General features: G+C 57.1%; 1 protein-coding gene across 3 annotated transcripts; it reads right to left on the reverse strand.

Moving 5' to 3' along the window:
- Positions 1–1,509: 1,509 nt before the first annotated feature.
- Positions 1,510–22,447, reverse strand: UNC13D (unc-13 homolog D). Of its 3 annotated transcripts, none has more exons than XM_042802769.1 (33): positions 22,163–22,447; positions 21,665–21,896; positions 14,042–14,074; positions 13,663–13,770; positions 13,239–13,298; positions 12,901–12,967; positions 12,639–12,816; positions 12,229–12,273; positions 11,719–11,787; positions 11,428–11,497; positions 10,993–11,097; positions 10,563–10,655; positions 10,204–10,307; positions 9,819–9,936; positions 9,111–9,235; positions 8,744–8,834; positions 8,392–8,448; positions 7,888–7,985; positions 7,607–7,658; positions 7,161–7,291; positions 6,707–6,827; positions 5,965–6,108; positions 5,681–5,779; positions 5,219–5,425; positions 4,982–5,050; positions 4,546–4,625; positions 4,250–4,355; positions 4,096–4,167; positions 3,892–3,975; positions 3,472–3,592; positions 2,750–2,873; positions 2,154–2,359; positions 1,510–2,041 (listed from the first exon to the last, which is right to left on the reverse strand). In XM_042802769.1, exons 3-33 carry the CDS (start codon positions 14,072–14,074, stop codon positions 1,935–1,937), a joined length of 3,144 nt encoding a protein of 1,047 aa, XP_042658703.1. In that variant the 5' UTR covers positions 21,665–21,896; positions 22,163–22,447; the 3' UTR covers positions 1,510–1,934. The 3 variants fall into 3 exon arrangements, with proteins under 3 accessions (XP_042658703.1, XP_042658702.1, XP_042658701.1); XM_042802768.1 differs by having other exon boundaries at positions 21,665–21,988; XM_042802767.1 differs by lacking the exons at positions 21,665–21,896; positions 22,163–22,447 and adding an exon at positions 16,244–16,440.
- Positions 22,448–23,308: the final 861 nt, after the last annotated feature.

Consider the following 23,308-nt stretch of genomic DNA (forward strand, 5'->3'; position numbering starts at 1 on the left):
GGGCGAGCAGCGCCTTAATGGCCGTGCCACACAGATACCAAAGGAGCTTGGCTCCTGGTTGGTTTGTTTGTTTGTTTGTTTTTTTTTCACCCCCCCACCCTCACATCGAGGGCTTGACCTGAATTGACCCGGTGGTTGCTTTTCCCACTGAGAAAGCAGCTGGTGCTCAGGCACCCGGGAGGGTGATGCTTATAATTCCCTGGGACATGACAGCTCCCAGGGACCTGCTGCAGCTCAAACACAGCCACCCCCTTGCAGGCGTGGAGGCAGAGAGAGGTCCAGATTTATAATTCGTAATAACTGCAGTTAAAACAAGCTCCAAAACCCCCTGCAAATAGTAAACAGCCACCTGCCCTGCCAGGCATTTTTGCTGTTAGACCTGGGTCACCCCCCATGCGGTGCAACCCTGCGGCGCTGCCCACCACTGCGTGTTGCAGCCAGAGGGACCCATGTCCCTGGCCCGGGCTGCGGGGCAACGCCGGGGCCCTGCCCGCTGTGCCCGGGCTCTTGGCAGCCCAAAGCACCACACGGTTTGGCTGACGGGGTTGCCACGCTTGTTATTGCTGCCCAGGCTCCAGCAGGCACCCCGAGGGTGATACGATGGGTGGTAAAATACAAAAACACACACACACACACACACACACACACACACGAGAGCTATGCACCTTTTTAAAAAAGGAAAAAAAAAAAAATAAACACAAAACAAAAAAACCCACAAAGGAAAAAATAAAGCCCCAGTAAAGCCTGACTGGCTGCACAGAGAGGTGTCAGGCCTGGATCCAGCAGTGCCAGCCTGGGCAGGGATGGCTCCTGCTCCCACCCCCTCTTGCTCAGCCTTGAGGACACAGATCTGCTCGAGGCGCTTTCTTCATGACCAAACCACCACACACCGCCCGTCCCAAAAGCCTTTTGCCAGACCTGGCCTTATGTGTGTCTTGTCGGGCTCTTTCACAGGCCAAAACCCAGCTCCCTCGGCAGGTTGGCAGCAGCTTTCCCGGCCCTTTGATTCCTACCTCGGTGCAGGTGCTATTTTGCAATGAGCCCGGCCGATTCAGCATGGCCAAAGCCTCAGCTGCCGGCAGGGACCAGCCAGGGCTGGGAGGGGAGGAAAAAGCTGCTGCCGGTGCCCCAACCGCCGCCGAGCCGGTGCTGCCGGTCCCTGGGCCAGGGGCCCGGCTGCCTCCCGGTGCCGCCACATCTCCTGCCCACAGTGCAGGGCTCAGCGCCATCCCAGCTCCCCATCCTGTTTCCAGTGGGAAGCTCAGACAAAATCACTCATGTGATGAAATCCTGCAGTCGGCTGCCCCTTCCTGACTTAACCCCATGGAGAGGGGCACCCCCCCACTGCACCCCAAATGCCCACCCCAAAGCGCTGCTGCTCCCGGCCCAGGGCCGTTGCCCCAAAGCACTCCCTGCACAGACTCAGCCCACACATCTGTGTTGTGGCTTTTAATTTAAAATGAGAGGCTTAACCACAAGAAAACAATTTAAAAAAAAAAAAAAAAAAAAAAAAAAGAGGCAGGTTTTGCCACAGGTTGTCCCCACCCCAAATAAATGACGATGCATTTGCATTGCCCTGACGCAGTGTTGCAGAGAGGAGGGTTGAGGTCACGGCCAGGAGACGTGGCACCGGCACTGACAAGCTAATGGGGCACAGGCAGAGACAACCCCACACCTTCACATCCCCCGTGTAGTGTTGCTAGTCCAGACAGGCAAGGAAATCCCCTGAAATACCATGTGCCCACCCTCCCCAGCATCACGGGAGCATTGCTACCTGAAGCTGGGGGTGAGATGGGTGCTGAGAGGCGGCAGAGGGCACAGGGACCCCCTCTGTCCCTTGGTCCCTACGGATGGTCCAGCTCCAGCACCAGCAAAACTCCCGGGGTCCCACTGGCCAGACCCCCTCATTTTGGGACCCTCTTCCTCCACTTCCCTCACTCCGTCTCCTTGGACTGTTTGGCTCGTTGCTTGCGGAGCTTAACAAATGCCTGAGCCTCTTTGTCCCCCTTCCTGGACGCCAGCAGCTGTAGGATCTCATCTCCTGCCAGAGAAGGAGGGGAGTGATGGTGGGAGATGCTCACCACAGCCCCCTCCCCACACCGCGGGGCCGGCGGGGGCTCAGCAGGGCTCTGCCCGGCTGCGGCACCACGTACCGGTGGGTTTGGGGTGGGTGAGGGGGAGGCGGGTCTGGGGCACCCGTCCTGTGTCAGCCTGGTCCTCATCGGCGTCGAGGCCGGGCAGGTGGCAGAGGGGGAAGAAGGCTTCGCCCTCCAGGTCGTTGGCCCCCAGCGTGTCGTAGTCAAACACAGTCAGCAGCAGGCAGGCCCCCTCCTGCCGGCACTTCTCCGGGGGGATCAAGCTGCAGGGGGACAGGATGCAAGGGACCAGCACATCCCACCCCCTCGGTCCCAAAATTCAACCTTCCTTCCAGGGACCAAACAGGCTTCCCCGGGGTGATGCTCTGTGGGGAACCAGCACCCCTCTCCCTGCACCGCACTGACCCCAACCCCTTCAAAGCACAGGGCCCCCCACAGCAGCTTGCGGGACCCAGGTCTTTGGGGTGCCCCTACCCCAGATCCCACCGTGGGACCCCACAGCTGAGCCCCCAGTGGGGTGCAGAGGGTGAAATCCCAGGGCAGGTTCCACTTCCCGGAGGAGCAGCCCCATAGCAGGGGCTCTCAATTGAAGCATGGGGGGCTGTGGGGATTGGGGGGGGGCGGGGGGCAGGTGGGTGTCAGCCCTTACGTACAAGTCAAAGGCTTCGTCGAAGAGGGGATGGAGCTCGTTCCTTTTGCACTGGGTGGTCCGGGCCACCACCTCGGGGAACTGGTGCCGGGGCTCCAGGGTGAGCTGGACAAAGGGGTCGCTCGAGCCTGGTGGGGTGCAGACATCAGCCCCCTCCCGACACCCCACTTTGCCCAGCCGGGGTGGCTGGACACACTGGGGTGACTGAGGGGGGGGGAGTCAGGGCAACCTCACCACCACCGCCCAGCTCAGCCCACGCTCCTGGGGGGGTGCGAGAACATCCCCAACCCTGCCCACACACTGGTCGGCCACAGCTGGCTGCAAGAGGAGTGACCTCTCCTGGAGACCTCCCCAAATGACAGCCAACTCGAGAGACTGTCCCTTGTCACCCTGGCTTTTTTTTTTTTTTTTTTTTTTGTCTGAGACGTGGTTTCCATAATGGAAAAAAGCTGCCTGCCCCAGCTGCTTGCTTGTGCTGCAAACAAAAAGGCAGTGGGGTGTGGGCACAGTGTCCTGCCTGGCCCTGCCTGCCACATCCCACTGGGCCACCCCAGGCCAGTGCAATAACCCCTCTTCTGCCCCAAATCCACCTCCTTGGATGCAAAAACAAATCAAGACCGAGCCCCTTTACTCCACCACTGCCATCATCTACTACCCAGGGGCATATCGGGGACTGAGGACAGCGGGTCCCGGAGCGGTGGGGCTCCTCAGCCCACCCACACCCACCGTTGGAGTCCAAGGGGATGAGGTTGACGGCGTTGAGCACTTCCACGCGGAGTTTCTGCTCTGAAGGACGGTACAGTGCTTTGATCGTCACGGCCCCATACTTCTCCGAGCGGGTGTCCAGCTGAGAAGTGGGGTACAAGAATAAGGGTGCTGCCTTTCGACATGCTGGTGGAGGGGATGCCTGGGGTCTGTTGGAGGCTGAGTGGACATTTTGGGGTACAAGGGGGGATAATGGGCATCCTCCAGGATGCAACTGAATCCTCTCCTGCCCACCGCTGGGGTAAAACCAGCCCCAACAGCCCCAGGACTGGGAGGGTGGTGGGGAAATCCCCTATTTCCACAGGCAGGCTGGGCTGGGTAGCCTCATGTGTGCAAGCGTGGGATGTGGGAAGGGGCTGGGGGCACCATCCTGACTCCTACCTGCTGCTGGATCCTGTTGCTGAAGTATTTCTGGATAAGTTTACGGCTGGTGGCGGAGCAGAGGGCCAGGTGGGTCTCCAGCGACTGCGGGCAGGAGAAGAGCTCGCAGTCAAGCACACAGACAGGTCTGCAGCCTGGGGATGCCCTCCCTGGACAGCACCCAAAGGAAACCCTTGGGGTCCCCCCATCCCCAGCACCCCATACCAGGAAGGCTGCGGTGTGGAGGGTCTCCAGCGGCAGCCCGCAGCCCTCAGCGTGGAAGCACAGCTCCAGGCTCTGGGGAGAAGGATGCTGTTAGCTGGCATCCAAACACCCATCCCTGCCAGGGACTCCCTGTCCCCCCCAGTCCCCCCAGTACCTTCAGGGCACAGTGCAGCTTCTTGTAGCACTGGGCTGAGGGGACCTGCTGCCCCGCGGCTGCCGACAGCACAGCCAAGGTGTGATGCCAGAGGAGAGCGAGGAGGCTGCAGGGACAAGGGAGGAAGGCTGTGAGTGGGGGTCCAGGGGAGTGGGCTGCGGGGTTTGGTCTCAGCCAAGGGGCTTTGCAAAGCCCCAGAGGGAACTGGCTCATCCCCTGGGCTAAGCAGCCAGCTCCAAAGTGGGATGTCACCAGATGGTGACACATGGTACATCCCCACTGCCCTCCCTGGTCACCTTTTGAAATTCTCCTGGACCAGATGCTCATTGAGATACTGCAGCTCCGACTCCAGGAACTTCATGAGCGGGATGATGGACTGCAGCGAGAGGAGAGGGGCATTGGGGAAGGCATGGGGGGGCCGTACCCAGAGGGGCACAGTAGGGAGAGGGGCAGAGCACTGCTGGCTGGAGCCAGCAGGGCACAGAGGGGGACCCAGAGGGGCTCCCTCCGCAGTGAGGACATGGAGAGGCTGTGCCCTGTCTGGTCCTGCTGGCAACACAGGCATCACACGAAGCATATGGAGGTCTGGGCTCCGCTGCTGGTGTGTCCTGTGCCCCAGGTGTGGGGCAGGGAGAGCTGGAGAAGGGTGACGGGGGTCTTCATCAAGTAGACAAGGGTTATTCACAGTTGCCCAAAAAAGATACTCCTGGAGGTGCTGGGCCAGGTACTTACATCCTCAGGCTCCTGGGTGTCATTGGAAGATGAGAGCTCCTGGATGTGCCTGGCGATGCCTTTTTCCAGCTGCCGGGGAGAAATGCAAGGAGGCACTGACAGTCACCCTCTGCACCGGCTTCTTCATGCCCAGGTTCACCTTGTCTCCATCCCAGGAGCACTGCGGGCTCCAGGCCCCCTTAGGTGAAACCTCCCTGCTTTGGGCTGGGCAAGGGGGGGTCAGTGGCAGGTGGTCACCTTGGTGGCCAGGGCTTGCACCACATCCCGGACCTCGTGGTCCAGGCAGGAGACGGTGCTGTCGAGCTGGTTGTGCAGCGTGTGCTGGATCTGCTGCCGGTCGATGACGGCCCCCGTGCGCTGCTCCAGCTGCGCCCAGTCCAGCTGCGACGGCAGCCTCAGGATCAGCAGCCGCAGCTGCTTGATGTTGTTCACCACGATGCAGAGCTGGGGGGAGGTGGGTCTGCTTCAGGGTGTCCCACACCCCCTGATGGCTCCGTCCCCCATCCCCATCTCCACCCCCTGCTTGTATCATTTCCCTCCTGATTTTCCAGGATTACGGCTCTCGAGGGCCAACTGATCCCCATGAAATCCAAACCCAGGATGTCGGCTGGGTGCTCAGCAGCTCATCTCCCTCTCTGCTCTAAAACCGTGGCCAAATCCTGCCTCTCCCTAAGCAGTGGACCCTGCCCCGGTACCAACCCTGTTGGCCGCTTCGCCCTCGTTCTGCTCTCTCAGCGACAGAGCCTCAGCCCTCTCCTTGATGAGCCGGCAGTACATCAGGGCGATTCTGCACATGTCCTGCAAGATAGAGAAGGGACTGAGCTGGGCAGCACAGGGACCACCATGGTGCCAGGAGACCCCACCACATCAGTGTGGGACACTGGCCCCATTTGTGCAGACACGTGTCCAAGAGCAAGGAGAGGAAACTCCGGCTGCTCATGCCTGTGAGGGTGGTATCTGCTGTCTGGACCCAGAGTACAAACCTCCACGAGCTTCACCATGATCATGAAGGCTTCCTCAGGGTCCGGCCAGTTGAGCTGCTGCCAGGTCTTCACAATCTGGGCGTAGCAGGTGGACAGGTCAACAGTGGATGTGCTGTACTTGTTGTGCTCCCCAAAGGGCGTCAGCTGAGAGGGCAAAGAAAGTAAATGCAGCTTCACTTGTACAGAAAGAAGCCATCTCAGAACAAGAGAGCTGTTCCTTCACTTTGGGCCTCTTTGGCCCACCATCAGCTCTATACGTCGCCCCAGTGTCATCACCCAGTCACTCTGGAGAGAGGAGGAGATGAGGATAGATGGAGCAGCCTGAGGTCCCTGCATCAGGCTGTCCTCCCTCATACTCCAAGCCAGCGTTGTTGGACTGCACTGAAGAGCAGGGTGAGGAGCCTGCAGCCCCATGGCTGCCTTCCCTGCCCTCTTCCTAAAGGTCAGAAGTGAAGGGGATGCTCACGGCATGGCCAAATGCAAGCTTATCAGCTTGCTCGGGCTGCCAGAGAGCAGCAAGGGAAGGGGCGTGGGGACGTGGTGTGGGACCAGGGTGGGATCAACTGGTCCAGGAAACCACATCCTTTGTGAAAGGGATCTGGGAGAGGAACCAGCCTGCACCTGGGCTGCAAGAGGCACCTACATGGTGGTCTCAGCGCTATGAGCCAGGCACAGTGGCAAAGCGTGGAGGGAGCTGAGTGTCCCCAAAGGGTGGAGGGAGATGTACTCCTCCCCAGGTTACCTGGTCCATCTGGACGGCTCTCTGTGCCCTCTCCAGCGCGATGGTGTAGGCCTTCTGCAGCCACTGGGGCACAGCTTCCTTGAACCACTGGTGAAAATTGCTCAGAGCCAGAGGTCCATCCCTGTGGATGAAGGCACCAGCTTCTCCAACCGCACAACAGCAGCACAGGACCATCACCCTGCCTTGCTCTGCCATACGAGAAACTGCCCCGAGGCGGAGGCAGCAGGTAGCACCAGGGTAAGGAGAAGCCTCCCTTTGTCTGGAAGTTGAGGTCTCCATCAACCCCACTCAGACAAGTCTGAAACCCTTCTGGTGATGCTCACTTCAGACACCAACAGCCTGGTCTGCCTTGTGTGTAATTAGTGATGTAGGTGAATGGGAAGGATTTGGAGTTCCTCTCAATTAACTTCTCATTCCCTCACTTTGGTATCTCCCCTCCCTCTGGGTTGGATACCTCTTTGGGAGGAAGTCCTTCATCTGATAGAGCTCCTGCAGGTTCATGTAGAGCTGGAAAAGGCTCTCAGCCGTGGGCTTGGACATGCTGCTGTCCACCTCACGCAGCTGCTCCTGGACATGCTCCGCAACCTGGCAGTCAGCAAGGGAAGGGGGGAGAGCCGTTAGTGAGGGCCTGTCCGGGAAGGTTTGGTCTGCTAGGGGCTCTCTGGAGCCACGGGGTGAGGGTGTACTCCCTTCCTTTTGGGTGGCATTATAGGAGATTCACTGGGTCAAGTAAGTAGACGGTAGTCACTTTAAGGCACGCAGGGAAAGATGGAGAGTTTCCCTGGCTCGCTCCCTTTCCAGGCTTGCAACAATGAGTTGCCACCTGAAGGGTGGCCAAAAAACCTCAGCCTGGTTTTGGACCTTAGTCCCACAAGTGCAGAGCAGCCCAGGCTTGCTCACCAGGTTCTCCAGCTCCACATAGGCAATGGAGAAGAGATTCAACTTCAGGGTGCTGCAAGAGAGAAACAAGAAGTCAGGACTCTGACAGCCCCAGCCCAGCAAACCTTCCCAGGCCATGCCCTTGCTGTAAGTGTGAGGACAGTACAGCTCTAAGAGGCAGAGATGGGACCACAGATGCTATCTGTGGAGCCCAAGAGCCAAGGAGTGATGCATCAAAGTTCCCTGTTGCTCTTGACCATAGGGAAGTTGGATGAAGGGAGGGATCAAACTCTGACACCTACCTGATGAAGAATTTATTCCAGATTTTCTGGCTCTGCTGGAGATCTCCTATCACCTCCAGGAGGAGTCTAGACAAGGCTTTTCCATTCTCCTCCATGCTCTGCAAAGGAAGGAACAGCTTGTTTTGGATGCTCAGTGGTTTTGAGATGACCCGGGCTTCGTTCTACTCTGATTTATTTCTATGATTTATTCTCATAGGGTAGCAATCTATCATTAGATCCACATTAGATCCACCAAGAAGTTGTCAGTAATATCCACTGTCACCCTATGCTTTCCTGACTGGGCTGGGGATCATCTCCTGTTCTCCTGAGCGTCACACCAAGGCCTTAAGCTTCAATGCACCTTGGCAGCTGCAGGTAACATAGCTTATGGTATTTTTAAGCTGGAAACCCAAACACCTTGCCTGTATCAGAAAAGTGGAGAAGCCTCATCTCAGTCTTGTCTTTCCACCCCAATCCCAGCAAATTGCTTCTTATAATGCCAGAGATGCAGAGGTGGGAACTGACCTTCACCATGGGCTTCAGGTGCTGCTTCTTCATGTGAAACCATTCCGTCGTGCCTGACTGCAAGAGAGGAGTCCTGGTGTGATGGCAGGGAAGCAGGAGGAGCAAAGCCAGCTCTGTCACCTCCTTCACTCTCCCTGTCCTCTGGGCCCAATCAGGACCCAGCTCCATGTGGTGGGAACCACAGTCTGGGACCACTAGGTTGAAGAGGGGCAGGTATTTTTCCCCCCTGCCATGGCAGTCCACGCAGCTTTGCTGAGGTGTGAGCACTGGGCAGGGGATGGATGGGAAGGGAGAGCCACGAGGTCCCATCTCCCCAGGGCTGGAGAGGGTGAGACCCCTGGTCCCCCGCTACCTTCAGCGCCGTGGAGACCATCTGGGGGAGGTCGGGGCTGAGCGTGCACAGCTCATGGAAAGCTTTCATTTTGCACATCTGGACCAGGACCCTGCAAAGCAAGAACCTCGAGTGAAACCCAGCACTAGCTCATCAGAAACAGCCACCTCTCCGCCCAGAGACTCTACCCAAACAGACCCTCCCCTCCCAACAGCGTCCCCCCACGGGAAGCCCAGGATGAGGGACAGGACAGGACGAGTGTCACAGCAGCCTAGAAGGGGGCAGAAAGGGCTCACACAGGTTTTTGCTCCAGCTTACAGGCTTGTCCGTCGTGGCGGCCAAGACACAAGACCCCGCGCTCAGCCAGCACCGGTGCTTGTTGACTCACCGGAGCAGGGATTGGAGCCTCTCCGTGGACCTCGGGATGGAGAGGGGGAAAATGATGCGGTACCTCCGGATGAGTGAGACCCCATATGTCAGCAAGGACTGGAAGGACTCAGCCAGCTCTGCTTTCTGGGGAGAAGGAAGGAAACAGGCACTGTCCTCCTCAGTGGGGGACAGATACCGGCAGGACTGTGGCACCATGGTGGAGGGAGCTGGTGGCTTCTGTTCCTTTCCAGCCTGTCCCGGGGATGGGAAAACCCCCTGATGCCCTGGAGGGGTTGAACTGAGCTTTGTGCATAAACCTCATTGCTATGCATGAAAAATTCGGGGTCTCAGTAGGGTGCTGCCTTGGGAAAATGGGCAGGGGAAGTAGGAATGGGGTCATACTTAAGTTTTGCAGAGGGTGTGATTGACTCAGTGGCAGCGATGGCAGAGGGTAATGTTGGTGCAAAGGGTAAGGGCTTCTCTGTGGAGAGGGGGAATAAGCTCCCAGGACAAAGGGGCTCCCTCACCCATGGGTTGTCCTGGTCCCTGTGACTGGTTCTCCCCAGAAATGCCCTCCAGCTGCCCTGACACCCCTGTACCTCCCAGGCTCTTCCTGGAACATAGGGAGGGAAATGGCCCCAGGAGCTGGGAGGAGAGGCTCGGGGTTGGGTGCACGGGGCACACTTCCCTGATCTCTGCCCCACAGGTGGTGCTGGACCCTCCTCACCTGCTCCGGCCTCAGGCGCTCCTGCACCCACTGGTACTCGATGCTGGTGATCTGGTGGAGCAGGCAGTTGCTGTTGAACTCGAGGCTCTGGTAGAGCTTGCTGTACGCCAGCCACTGCCTGGGGAGGAGGGAGAGGCTTGGCTGAGCCCCTCGGGTTTGGGGGGGGCACCCAGGGGTCAGAACAGGGCTCCCCTCCTCAAAAGCTCCAGCTGGGATTGCAGGGGCAGGGCCCAGATCTCCTGGTGCTGCTTGGGGCAGGGGGCAAGACCAGCCACACAGAGCTGATGGGAGAGACCAGTTGCAGGCAGAGAGCTCCAGGGAAGGTGTTGGGGCCCTTGACCCTCCTGCTGCTGCATCGTGGCTCCCCAGGCATGGGGGTACTCACGCCATGACCTGGTGGAAGTCAGAGAGATCCTTCTGCGTGGCGTGCAGGTACAGCACGGTGCTGGCGTGCCGGCTCAGCTCCCCGTCCCAGGCGATGCTGCCGGCCTGCGAGGATGCAAAAAGGAGGGTGACGTGTCCTGGAGCAAGCTGGGCTGAGTGAGGAGGGGGACCAGCACCCCGCTGGGGTGTGTTTGCAGGACCGCCAGAGGAATGGGTGCCCCGTAAGGATGCCAGGCATGGGCAGGCATCATCATGACCCTCCTCCCTGTGACACTGCAGCAGCGTGTCAGGCGTGGTGGGCTCCAAAGGAAGCCCTCACCCCAGCCCAGCTGCTGGAGGGCTGCTTCTCCCCCGCGGTACCTGGTGCTGGAGGATCTCATAGGACACCAGCTGCTGCAGGAGGTGGCGATGGACAGTGTAGCTCGGCTGGGTCCGGCTGCTCGTGGTGGCCCTCTGAAAAGGGACAAGACATAGAAGCAATAATCATAATTTGCCTGAACACGCAGGAATGCAGTCAGAGAGTGGGGACACAGGAACCCCAAAAGCGTGGGACCAGAGGGCTCCATCTGAAGCCAAATCAAGGGGTGCAGGTGCACCAGGAGCAAGACCCCCATGTTGGCATGGAGCTCGGGGGAGGGTCAAGCAGGTTTCCAGCATGTGCAAATCCTGGTGCCGGCACCTCTGGTCCTGGGACAGGGATCTGTGACCCCAAGATAGGCCCCAAGGGACAGGCAGCTGCCTTGTCCTGCCAAGGCAATGGAAGGGGACTCCCTTCCCCATCCCCTCCTACCTTCTTGTGAGTCAGCAGGAACTGCAGGTGACACTGTCCCCGGTTGGGGTACGTCTCTGTCCGTGGCTCCAGCTGGTACCACCGGTCATCCCAGCAGTGCAGATCCTGCACACACAGAAATGGGGTGAAGCCCTGGGCAGCCTTCCCAGGGGAGGGATCCTGCTCAGGTCCCACTGTATTAATGGGGCAGGAAGATGCTGTATTGGGCAACTATAATACTCAATTTAAAAAAAGATGTATAACAACCAAGCAAACATGTTGGACTGGCCGGAGCACCTCCCACTAAGCTGGAGGACCTGACATTAATTTGCAGCTCTGAGCCAGGATCCTGAGTGAATCTGGTGCTGCTGGGGGGCTGGATGCTGCTCAGACCCCTCGAGGTTTAACCGGTGTCCAGGGAGTCACTTGGAGGAGAGGATGCACCATGGTGCTCACCTTCAGCCGAAGGACCACGTTCCCCAGGAAATCGTCCTGCCCTTTGTCTTTGCGAGCATCTTTAAAGATCCTGAAAGACATGAATGAAGGAGGGAGTGAAAAAATTTCCTGCAGCCATGACCCAGCCACAGTCGGGGCAAAGAAGGGCAACACAGACCTGATGTCCTCCTGCCCTCCTGCCCTCCTTCCCTCCCTCCCTCCTTCCAAAGACAATTTTTAAAATCCATCTGGCAAATAAGCATTTTCCAAATCCTCTTTCCTGGCAGCCATTAGGGCCACACCAGCACCAACCGTTTGAGGCCGTGGAGGTCTGTCAGCTCCCCCAGCTTGTGCCGCACCGACTCCACCATGTCCGAGTCCCTGCGAGGGCAGACAGAGAAACCCACCGCCGGGGAAAGGAGGAAATTCAGGCAATTGCAAAACAGTTCAGGAAGTTGCAATGACGATGGAGAAGGGAAGGTGCTGGGGAGGGGGGGGAATGTGTTGGGACAGAGGCCACCCCCAAAATCGCCTGCCCAGCCAAAATCTGCTAGCACATGGCTTCTTTTCATAAATAAAATCAGGACTCAGGATCAGCTCGACCTGGGCAAAGCCAGCCTGGGCTCTCTCTGCTCACACTGGTTGCATCCTGCACTGTGCCCTGCTCCAGCAGAAAGCAATGGGGAAAGGGGTCCCAAGCTGGTTTCTGGGGATTTTTAAAGGGTGCAAGTTGAAGGATCACCCCTGGGACCCTCCCAGGAGGCAGGATCCTGCTCATGGCTGGGGGGGTCAGGCTTGCTGGCGGGGGGTGCTGCTGCTCACCACATGTCCAGGTGGAAGCTGGCTGTCTCCATGTCTTCAAACTCCCTGCAAGGCACCAGTGGGATGCTGTTACTCGAGCAGCATCCAAAAGACAGGCAGCAAGCAGGCAGTTCAGCTGGGGATTACAGGCAGGCAGCTCCTCCCTGGGGAGACCCCAAACCACCCTGGCACAGCCCGGGGAAGTGGTGGGAGACCCCCAAGGGAGGGATTTTTGCCATGCTTTAAATTTTCACCTCCCTGGACCTGCTGCATGAGTCAGACCAGAAGCCTGGCAAGCTTCAGTGAGTATCACTCTGGCAGAGCCCCATATCCTAGCTGGGGCGAGTGGTGAACCCCTCCATCCACCCCCAAGAGCTCTGGGCACCCCTTCCACCCCCCATAATGAACAAAGCCAATAGGTGGCAGATTACAGGATGAATGTCTCGTCCCACACCGGGTTGAGGGTCTGGTTTATGACTTGTGTGCGATGGATCTGGTCTTCGGGGATGAGGTCTTTGACCACAGCCTTCATCCGCTTCTTGTGGTCAGGGTGGACCGGTTCCTGGCTCTTGGCCTCGATGCCCAGCAGGCAGTACGGGTCGCTGAACCCTGCGAGGGCAGAGGCATGCAAGTCACTGTCAGGAGCAGCAGCTGTCCCTTCTCCAACTGGGACACCCATCCGTCTCCACTTACCACTGACGTCTTTCCCCAAAATCCCCTTGGCTTCCTTCACGGTTGCTTTCAGGCAAAAAATTGGGCTCTGGAAGAAAGGAAAAAAAAAAAACTAAAATGCTTAAAGTAGGGTCACCAGCGCCATGAAGAAGGATGGGGCTCAAGAAGGATTGTATCATCAGCTCCTGTTCATGCCAGCAAACAGCTCCTGAGCAACTCCCCCAGCACAGCCTGGGTCACCCTGTACCCCAAAGCCCAAACACAGGGGCTGGGAGGCACTGCAGCCTCCCAGCACCACCCCAGTGTGGGGACCCCGCCTCGGCCATAGCATATTGGGGAAATGCTGTCTCGCCACATACCTCCAGTTCCTTGACCTGCTGCATGATGACACTGTGCTCCTCCGCATCCATGCCGAAAGCCTGTTGTAGACATCAGGGCCAGTAATGGATGTTGCCCTGTTAATGGTGGCTGGAGAGCAGCCAGGGGCTTCCCTCTGCTCCCCAGGAACCAGCTGCAGCTCGGCGGGAGAGGAGAGGAGCAAAAAGCCCAGCAGAAGGGCTAGGGACCAGCTGAAAGCCCTCAAAGGAGAGCTTTCTTCCCACCATCTTCAGCTCAAGATTAATTCTCCCTAAGGCTGTGATTTCCCAGCCGCAAGCTGTTCCAGCCCTCCAGCTGGACGCTGCTGCTACGTCTTTTTAAGATGCTTGCTAAAAGCTCCCTCGGAGGGCTCCTCATCTCTTTTAGCCAGGTTTTAGGGACCCCACTGGGGAGCTGGGGACCCACCTTTTGCACATAGGTGTAGAGGTCCTGGGAGTCCGCGACATGGTGGTGCTCAGGCTTGCCCAGGCGGTGCCGGATGGTGTAGAGGACCTCCTCGTAGAGCAGGGCCAGCTGTGAAGGGAGCACCAACACTTCGAGCAGGGCCAGCCCAGTGGGGACACGCACCATGCATCCCCTAGGATTAGGGGGGTGTCCTTCCCCATCCGCCCCCAAACTCCTCGCCCGTCCTTGCCACCCACTTTCCAGCATCCAGCCCTGCCCGGCCACCACCGGCTGTCCCTGGGGAACATCCCCAGGAGCTGAGCCACATTCCCAAGCCCCAGCAGCGCTGCCACCCCCTCCGGTGCCACCAAGGGAGACCACGGCGGGGCCACGCTCGTACCTCTCGCTTAGAGAACCGGTGGGACAGATCCATCTAGAGAAAGAAGAGAAGCAGAGAGGTTTTCCATCAGGTCTTGTGGTAGAGGGTGGTTTTAAGAGGAAACTGCAGCCAGGCAGGGCTGGGCAGAGGTGCCATCGCCCAGAGACCATCGGGGTGGGATGCCCCAAAGGATGCCATAACACCCCACAAATGTCCCACGGCGAAGGGACCTCTTCCTCCATCACCCACCAGTAAGTCATCACGGAGGCTTCACCCCAAAGCTCCGTTAATTGAGGAGAGGGCAGCGAGGATGGCAACAGCAATTTGGGGTGACCCATAGGAGGCTTTAAAAGCCAGCCAGCCACCTTTCGCCCCATAGAGCTGCTCACTGGCCCGGCCAGGCCCAGCAGGACCAGGCTGGAGACCAAACCAGCCAAGTGAGGGAGGTGGCCAAAGCACAGCAAGGAACTGCAGGCTGGGCAAGACAACTATGGGCAAGGAGATGCCAAAAAACCATCAGGATTCATGACTCGAGTCCCCTTGCCAGAAAGAAAAAAAAAAAGCACTGCTGCAATGGTACATGTCTCATTGTTGAGCTGAAGGTCTGCTCTCCACTTCAAGGATGACCAGCAGTAGCATTTACTTTCCAAAAGGCAATTAAGTTAAAATGGTGCCATGTGATGAGGCACAGCCTGGCTCCAGTGGTGCTCAGCCCCGGGGCTGGGCAGGGGGGTCCTGCTGCCCACGCAGCCCCCACCTCACATGTCACCTCCCACTCATCCTGGCTCTGCGTGGGTCCAGCTGGGAGATCAAACCACCTCTGCCAAAAATACCCTTTTCCCTGACAAACGCCAGCTCTCAGCCTGCCCTCACCCTGTTTTTCTTCCCCGACAACAAGGCTGAGCCCATCCTGCATCTGCTTCTCTAACCACGGTCTGGATTTGGCCACCACTGTGGCTGAGCAACTTGTTCCTGCCGCAGAGTGTGTCCGGGTGACAGTGACTTTGCCACTGCCACGAGCCGGGTGACGCAGCCAGAGGGAGTGGGACGAGTGACCCTGTGCCACCCGTTATGGCTCCTGGTGCAGGAGCTTCTGGGAGTGCAAGGGCGTGATGCCAAAAAGTGGAATGGAAATTTTTGAAACAAGTTTGGCTCTTTCTGTGCGGAGGGACATATGCCAAGCACGGCCTCAGTGATCCGTTCAGCCAAGGCTAGTGGGGATGGATAGATTGACAAGCCCTATCCGTGGGTCAGCCCAGGCACCAAAATGACCTTAGGATCCCCCCTGACATAAAAAAACCACCAACCTCAGGCTGAAACATTGACATTTGCTTATGGCAAATCTATGGCTGGCATAATTCCCCAGCCACCTCGATTAAATTCAACTCTTCCACCCTCGTGCTCGCCCATACGCTCACAGGACTGGCTAAGCTAAAGCTGAGCTGAGCCACCAGGATGTGTGTACTGCTGTTAATCCTCACACCAAGAGCCCAGCTCAAATCCAGGAGTGATGCTTAAATCCAGGTCTGGATGCAGCCACCAGCATCTCCCCCCCCCCCCCCCCCCGTTAGCTGCGGCAGCGTCACTGGCTCGGGAAGCCAGCTTGGCTGCAGAGATGGTGACACTTAGGAGGGACAACAAGTCCGTGGGTGGGGGAACCACCGGGACAGATCATCCCAGGAGTCCAGCATGGGGAATCATGCCTCTGTGCTCCCAGCAGCACCAGGCAGAGGCGTGCAGAGCTGCGGGTCCCATCTCCATGGGGGCAGACACAGGGACGCCGTCTGTCTGGCCACTGCAGAGGGAGTCGGTTGGGTTGGGTTGGCCGAAAGCAGGGCTTTGGGAGCTCTGCTGGCAGCAGGGAGCTCAGAGGGGCTGGGAGGCACTGGGAAGCTGTAGCCGAGCTGAGAGAGGACCCTCGGTGCCGGCACAGAGCTGCAGCCGACCCCCCCCCCCCGCAGCTCTAGGGTGCACGTTTGCACAGATACGGTACCCCCGCTTCCCCACCCCCACTCCTTGCTCGCCCTTGCCAAACATCCTGACCAGTTCAGGGACTCAGCCACGTTTCTCTCATTCCCCTTTCACAGCCTCACCACCCAGCTCTGCACCTCAGGGTCCCCCGGGCACAGCCACCCCAACCCCCTCCGTGGGGCCATCGCACCCCAAACACACTCCCCAGCGCCAAACATGCTCCCCAGCCCCACCAGGGTCACGGCCACCTACCTCGGGGCTCTCCTCCCCAGGGAGGATCCCCGCGGGGGTCTCACCAGAAGCATCCATCCCCGGGGGAGGCTCAGTGTGGGGCAGGGGAGCGGCTGCAGCTCTGCCTGCCTCTGCTGCCTCTCCCCCTCACTCCTCTGCTCAAAGGAAACCACAGACCTTATCTCGCCGTGGCCATTTCAACGAGCGGAAATGTGCGCAGGCCTCCTTCAAGAGCAGCACGGGGACGCAGGCACCCCGGCCCTGCTTCCCCCCACCCTGTCCTGCGCGGGCAGCCCCTCACCCATGGGGACTTTGTGGCACAGACAGGATGGGGCCAAAAGAAAGGTGTCACATCCAGTCCCTGCTATTATTTTCGAGCAAGAAATTGGGAGGAAGTGGACAGAAATAGTCCTGAGAAGGCAAAGTCCAGCAGGGAAAGGGGTGGTGGGGAGGATGGGTGGGGGCAACATGGAGGCTCCAGGCTCCGACACGCATATTTGGGATCCACCGTGCCCTGCAGAGAGCAGAAGTCACCTTCAGCCCTGGGGGATGGAAGGAATTTGAAACCTGGTGCAAAAGCTGCAGGGTGGGAAAATCTCTGCAGCACCCAGGCACGCTGGACAAGGTTGGGCTGAGAACTGATACAGTCAGCGCATGTGCTGGGGATGGCACTGGAAAGGGTGCGCAGCCTTTTTCCCAAATGGGCTGTCCAGGCAGAGCTGGTTACTGCGAAAAAAAGCAGCAGGAAATGGAATTTAAAAACTTATGCTCTACTGTCAGCTTTCATTCTTGCAAACACTTTATCTGATTGCAACTCGCAAGGCAGTTGCCTATCATGGCCCGGCAGCAGCGCCCTCCCCGCGAAGATCCCTATCGAAACGCCTGCGCTGATGGCAAACAGCGAGGGGGGCAAGGCACGGGTGGCATCAGGAAGAGCCGCAGGAGATGGCCAGGGGATGAGCTGGGTTGCTCCTGGATGTCCAACATACTTACGTGCACAGCTAAGAGCCACCTTGGGCTCGGAGGGGCTGTTGAGCTGCGCAAGCATTTGCGGCTCAGCGGACAGACCCACCGCCCAGGGAAGGACATCAGCCTGTGCTCAAGACTTATGTGTCACTGCTGGGGCTGCTGAGGAGCCGCAGGCTCTGTGAAGCAGGGCTGTGACTGTGGCTGATGCTGCACTCTCCATCAAGGGGAGTTTTTGTCTTTCCAGCCTTCCTATTTGTGGCCCCCAGACACTCCTGGAAGCTGTAAACAAGATGCTTCACATGCAACGCAGGGGCAGAGGCTTGACGTCAGGTTCAGCAGTGATGTGCAGCCTGCCAGGGATTTCTGCTTAATCCAAATAGGGAACCATGAACATGGAAACTGCCCTGGAAAGTTTGTCTGCTTAACTGCCATATGAGGCACTGCAAAGGGATGACTCCAATAGCACAGGGGTACCCTGCAGCACACTGGCTCCAACCAGGGCTGCGAAGAGCTGCAAGAGGACACTGGCAGCAACACCCCTGTGGGAGGATGGTGGGGAGGCAGGTAGCCAGGCCCTTTCATCCTTGCAATCATCTAGTCCTTTAATTAAGGCAGGTTGCACTGCTTTAGCTGCTTTAGGAGAGGCACAACTTCCCTTTGCCCTTAAGCCCTGTAAGAGCAAAAGGGGTTCCCTGAAGTTGGGGGAGCAGGAGGCGGAAAAGGGCTGCTGGCATTGGCAGTGGGTTGATGTGGGGGCCAGGTTTTCTTTATCCAGGTCAGCCAGCACGGGACAGGGGCCGCACAGCACACACACAGTGAGTTGCCAGAGACAGGGGGATGCTGAGCTAATCTACAGAATAAAAATCCAGAGATGCAGTGAGACACCAAAAAGCTGAAATCCACCCCTGCTCTCATAGCGATGGTTGAGCCTCATCCCCTGAGGTCTGAAAAAAGCTCCTCGTTACACTTCTGCTCTCCCCCATGTCAGGAGGGCTCTTTTGTAGCTGTCCCCAGGCACCAGCAGAGTAGCCCAGAGGAAACAGGCTCCAGCATCACCTCCTCTGCTCTCCCCAGTTTGGTGGTGGAGCCACCTCCTCACCCCATGCATGTCGAGGGTGTCCATCCCCTTTGCTGGCAGAGATACTCAGAGGTGCTTGCCTAGCCCCACCAGCCTCAAGTTTAACCAGCCTAGCGTTTGCTTCACCATGGGCAAACAGTTTAAAAGCATCTCCTCCCTTGCTGATGGAGGGGGACGCGGCGGAGGAACTGATTTCTGTTCTGCATCCCTCTCCCTCAACACACTCAAATGATGTTTATCGATCTGGGACATTAGTGCTGTGCTCCACTGCGAAGTGTTGTCAGTGGGAAGCAGAGATGTAAAGTGCACAATGGCATTTGAAAATTATTGCTGTTGTCTTTGCTTTTAGCTTTGATTGCAAAAGCAAAATCTGGCCTAGCAAAGAGCAACCACAGAGATAAAAGCAGGACACAGACTCAGCATCTCTGAGCTGCTCACACCTTTTGCTGCCTCTTGCCAACAAAATACAACAGGGGCCAAAGAAATGTCTATTACCTCAACCAGCACAGAGAGAACAACTGCTAAGAGTTTAGTTAAACCTCAAATCCACCTCCCTTCTCCTTGTAATGCTGAAGAAATAAAATCCACTGCAATCATAAATATTGCTAAGTATCCAGCTGGGAGCCGGTGGCTGTGCTGGGATTTTGCAGGTTTTAGAAAGAAAAAGTTCAGCTTTGGTATGGAAGTGTCTGTTAAAAAGCATTTTCCCCAAAAGTTCCCCAGCTGATCACTGCATTGCTTGGGGCCAGTTTGCTGGAGACACTCAGGCACAGCCTGGCAGGGTGGGAGCACACGTCTCCTGTCAGGAGCCAACATGGTCCTTACAGAAGGTCCCTGTGCAGGGCGCGCTTGGTTTTGAGCCTCTGGGCGTGCAAAGGGAGAGTTCGGTGATTCTGTTTCAATAAGAGCAAATTGCCTTTTTTTTTGGCCCTGGCTTTTACCAGCAGCCACCTGTTCCACAAAATACCAGTGACAAAAATCACTGAGCTCATAGATATCATCATCTTTGCACCTCAAATTACTCCTCGTCCAGGAAACAATAAAAAAGCCCTAAAACTGGGGCTCCAGAATTAGCACAGAATTCTGGTTAGTAGAGACAATCCAAATAAACTCCGTGCCCCAAACCTGCAGACAACTAGCAAAACATCCCAGACACCCCAAGCCAGGAGCTAGCTGCAAAATGACTTTGTTTTCCAAAGGGTGTGGGTCAGCATTCCCCAAAATAACCCTCCCTTTCCACAACATCAGTCTGAATCCCAAAATAACTAGCCAGGGACATGTACCATATATATGCACAATATACAGTGAAGCCTTCCGTTCCTTTTAAGAACAACTAATCCAAAACAAAACCCCTTTTCCTTACAGGCTATGGGGCTGTACTCCTGCAGGGTTACAGGCTGCCCCCAGTATAAATAAAGTCCACAGTTCACTGTGCACAGGGTTATAGGTGCTACTGAGAGATCTCCAAAGAACAAGCATTATCACCCTCTTTAAAGGGTATCAGCTTCCATTTAAAGGAAAATCTGGTATGAAAGGACCCCCCACAAGAATTAAGAGCAGTTTATCTCCCTACCTCTTGGTAATCCTGGAGTCGCAGCCTGCACCCACTTTTATCTCAATCTCTCCACTGGAAATGGGCAAATAGTCAAAAAATTGATTTCAACATGTCCCTCCCTCACTTCTGCTTTTAGACACGGGGTCCAATGACTTTGCAAAACCAGGCTGCGCCTGCCAGAGTTTGGCAAGGCGCACAGCAAAAGCACAGCGTGGAGGGGATGAAGGTGGTTTCAAAATGAGCTGAGGGACAGTCCTGCTCCCCCTCCTTGGGGCTGCCTGGCCGGGGCATCCACCCGGGGACCTGCGGGTGCCGTGCGCTCTGGAACCAGCGATTTCATACCCAGGAGGGATGTCAGTCAGTTCCTTTCCTTGTCTACCACGGGGCCTGCTAGTTATTTCTGCCCTAACCCCACATCTTTTCTTCCCCAGGATCTCCCAAGCACAAAAAGCAGTGGTACCTGGGAAGGGTCAGGGGGGACACACAGCACCCGCCCGGCCCATTTGAGACCTCTTAGAAGGAGGTCAAGGCAAACCCCGTCCTTCTGTGAAGAGCAAAGGGGACTTCCAGCCACCTACGCGGGGCAGGGCGGTTGTGAAAGCTGCGTTTCCCCCCGGGAGCCCCGGGCGGGAGCACGAGTTTGGCACAAGCCCCGCCGGCTCCACGGCAGGGGCGTGCGAGGATGACTCCGGCCGCACGTGGCCCCCGAAGGCAGTCAGCACCCCCGTCACCCCGGGGGGGGCTTCACCCGCCAGCCCCAGCCCCAGCCCCTCCAGAGAAAACGCCGCCGAGATGCCGAGCTCTGCCGGCCGCTGCTCGGAGCTGCTCCAGCTCCCCAGGGAGGTGACTGGGGCTCAAAGGGGAAAGCACGGAGTGTCCTGCCCACCCTGATACCCCTTCCCTGCCATCCCCCCCCGGGACCCAGGGCACAGGGCTGACCTGCCCGGACACCATCCCGGCTCAAACGCTGCGTCTGGCTCCCTGCACGCCAGCACAAGGCAGGGGGAGAGCACAGCCCCCTTCCCTGGGCAGCAACTTGTCCTTCGGGAGGTCACAAACTTCATATATTGACCTGGAGGCCATTTGTTTAGTTTGGGGCACCCTGTGACAGCTTTAAAGCATTTTCTCCATCACTGCCACATGCTACGTGGATGCAGCAAATATTTCATCCACCTCCCTCTCCCGGTGAGATGAATTCAGTGTCAGCCACTGGATTTATCGTCCCCTCACGGCAGGCAGCGGCAGTTCTCACTGCAGGGACAGGAAAGGGGGGACACAAATGTCAAGGTCATTTCATCTGCTGGTTTGGGGCACCCAGTTCAGAGCAGCCGGACCTACAGCATGTGCATGAGCCAAGGAGGGACCAGGGTAGATGCTTGTGAAGGTGAAAGAACCTGGGACTGATACCCAGGTTCCAGGCATGTCCCATGGTGCTTATTAAGCACCTTCATGTCTATCCTGGGGTGCCCACACCAAATTATTGACCGGTTTCAATACCAAAACAGTCCCTTTCCTGGATTTTTCACCACTATCTCTCCTCACACGTGTGTCAAAGCCCCCCGAGGAGCCCACCAAGCCCTGTGGAGCCACACACTTGGACGACGGGAGAAGGCTGGAGGGCTGAGCCCCCCCACCCCCCCCACCCCTGGATCCACAACTGACACACCAAAACACTGAATATTATTGCAGCCGATCCGTGCTGTGGGGAGAGCAACCATGTCCCAAGCAGAGCAAAGTACATGGAGGAGGAGGAGGGGCTGAACTTGAGAGAGGGAAAGGAAAGGTTTAGAAAGACGGGGGTTTGCTGAACAGAGCTCACACACGGAGTCCAAACCGATACCTTTTGCTCCAGTATCCGGAGACTGTAGCAAACGCGTAGGAAATGGCAGGCGGGCAGCTGGGACGATTCAGCAGAGATGGATCCCGGGCTGTTTGCAGCCTGAGGTGTGAGATCCAGCAGCCCCCGCCGGCGGGTACGAGTCCCCCCTCCTGCTCACCGCTGTGTGGGTCTCTTCACATCCCGCTGTTGCCTCTCTCGGCAGCACAGTGACGGCCCTTGAGCAAGGAGGGTGCTGAAATACCGGTTTCTAGTTCAGCCTCACCATGGCAGCTCTTTGAACTGACTCACGCAGCAGAGCAGACGGGTGAGTAACACTCAGTACGGCTGCAAAGAAATCCCATGCCTAAAATGAAGATCTTTGTCCAGCATGTCCTGGCATTTCATAGCAACCCACAAAACCCCCCACATTTGTCACTTGGGCTTACTTGTACAGCTTTAAACCTGAAACCACCTCTTGATCACAGCACATCTTAGCAAACCCCATCTTCTAATACCAACCTGGCAGCTGTTTACAGCTGGAGGTGCCTGCGATGCTCCGGGAACAGCCGGGTCCGAACTTCGCCCCGCGCCTCCTGCCACCTCCAGCGGCACTCGCGAAGGCAGCCGCTGCTGCAAAGCCGTAGCTCATAAATCACAGTGTCCATCACGTGGCAGAGATGCAATTTGACCATCTACTGCTTGGGGAGCGGTGGGGAGTCCTCACGGTTCCCGAAGGAAGACACACACACAGGGCAAGCAGGCGCTGGCCGGGCTGGTTTAACCACAGTCCCTAGGACTGCTCAGCACGTCCCCCCAGCTATGAAGGAATTAATGCGAAATAACGAGTTTTTCTTTATGTTTTTTGTAATAGGTTGAACAAAGTGGGTGTGCTCGACGTAAAATCTGGGCAAGGAGGAGGAGGCTTGGTCTCTTCCTTCAGCTGGAGGCAATCCTGGGCAGGCACACACATGCCCCATCCTTCCAGGGTAAAGACCTTCCCCAGCCCCTGGGACATCAGCAAGACTTCAAAGCCAAGAGTAGGCAATCTGTAAGTAGTACCTGCAATTCCTGCAGCAACAGTTTTTTTTGCATAAGACCTCAAAGCACTTTAGAAATACCTCGTTTCACCACACTGCCGTGAAGGAGGGAAATAGCCGCGTAGTCAGAGCGGGGAAGCGGGCGCGAGGTGCAGTGGGAAACTTTAAAAATCAAGAGCCTAAGTGACATCAAGGAGACAGAACCATATACGGTCATAGAAAATCTGTCTATGCCAAAAGATTAATTGGATCCAACACTAACTGTTCCCTATGCCCCCTTCTTTTCCTTCAATAGTGTAATACCATCCAAATATTGGAATTTAATGGTACTGATCTAGCTTTCACATGACAGCCTTTCTGCTGCATAGCTGATTAATCATTCAAGCAAGGACCAGATCTGGAGACATATTAATGCACAACATTTCCTCCTGCCCTGCTCCTTCCAGAGCAGAAGCAGACTTTCAATTGCACTTCCCTGCTTTAATATTTAAAATCTTCTATGTGAGCAGCAGGACCAGCTGACCCTTCCACCCCCTGTAAGCCCTTTCCAAGGCAGAGCACAGCTCCCGCTTCCCTTCAGGGAGACGGCAGCAAGGGCTGAGTATCTAAGCCAAATCTGGGTTTTCAG

This window comes from Tyto alba, unplaced genomic scaffold (genome assembly GCF_018691265.1).
Source record: "Tyto alba isolate M040663 unplaced genomic scaffold, T.alba_DEE_v4.0 Super-Scaffold_39, whole genome shotgun sequence".
Taxonomy (NCBI): Eukaryota; Metazoa; Chordata; class Aves; order Strigiformes; family Tytonidae; genus Tyto; species Tyto alba.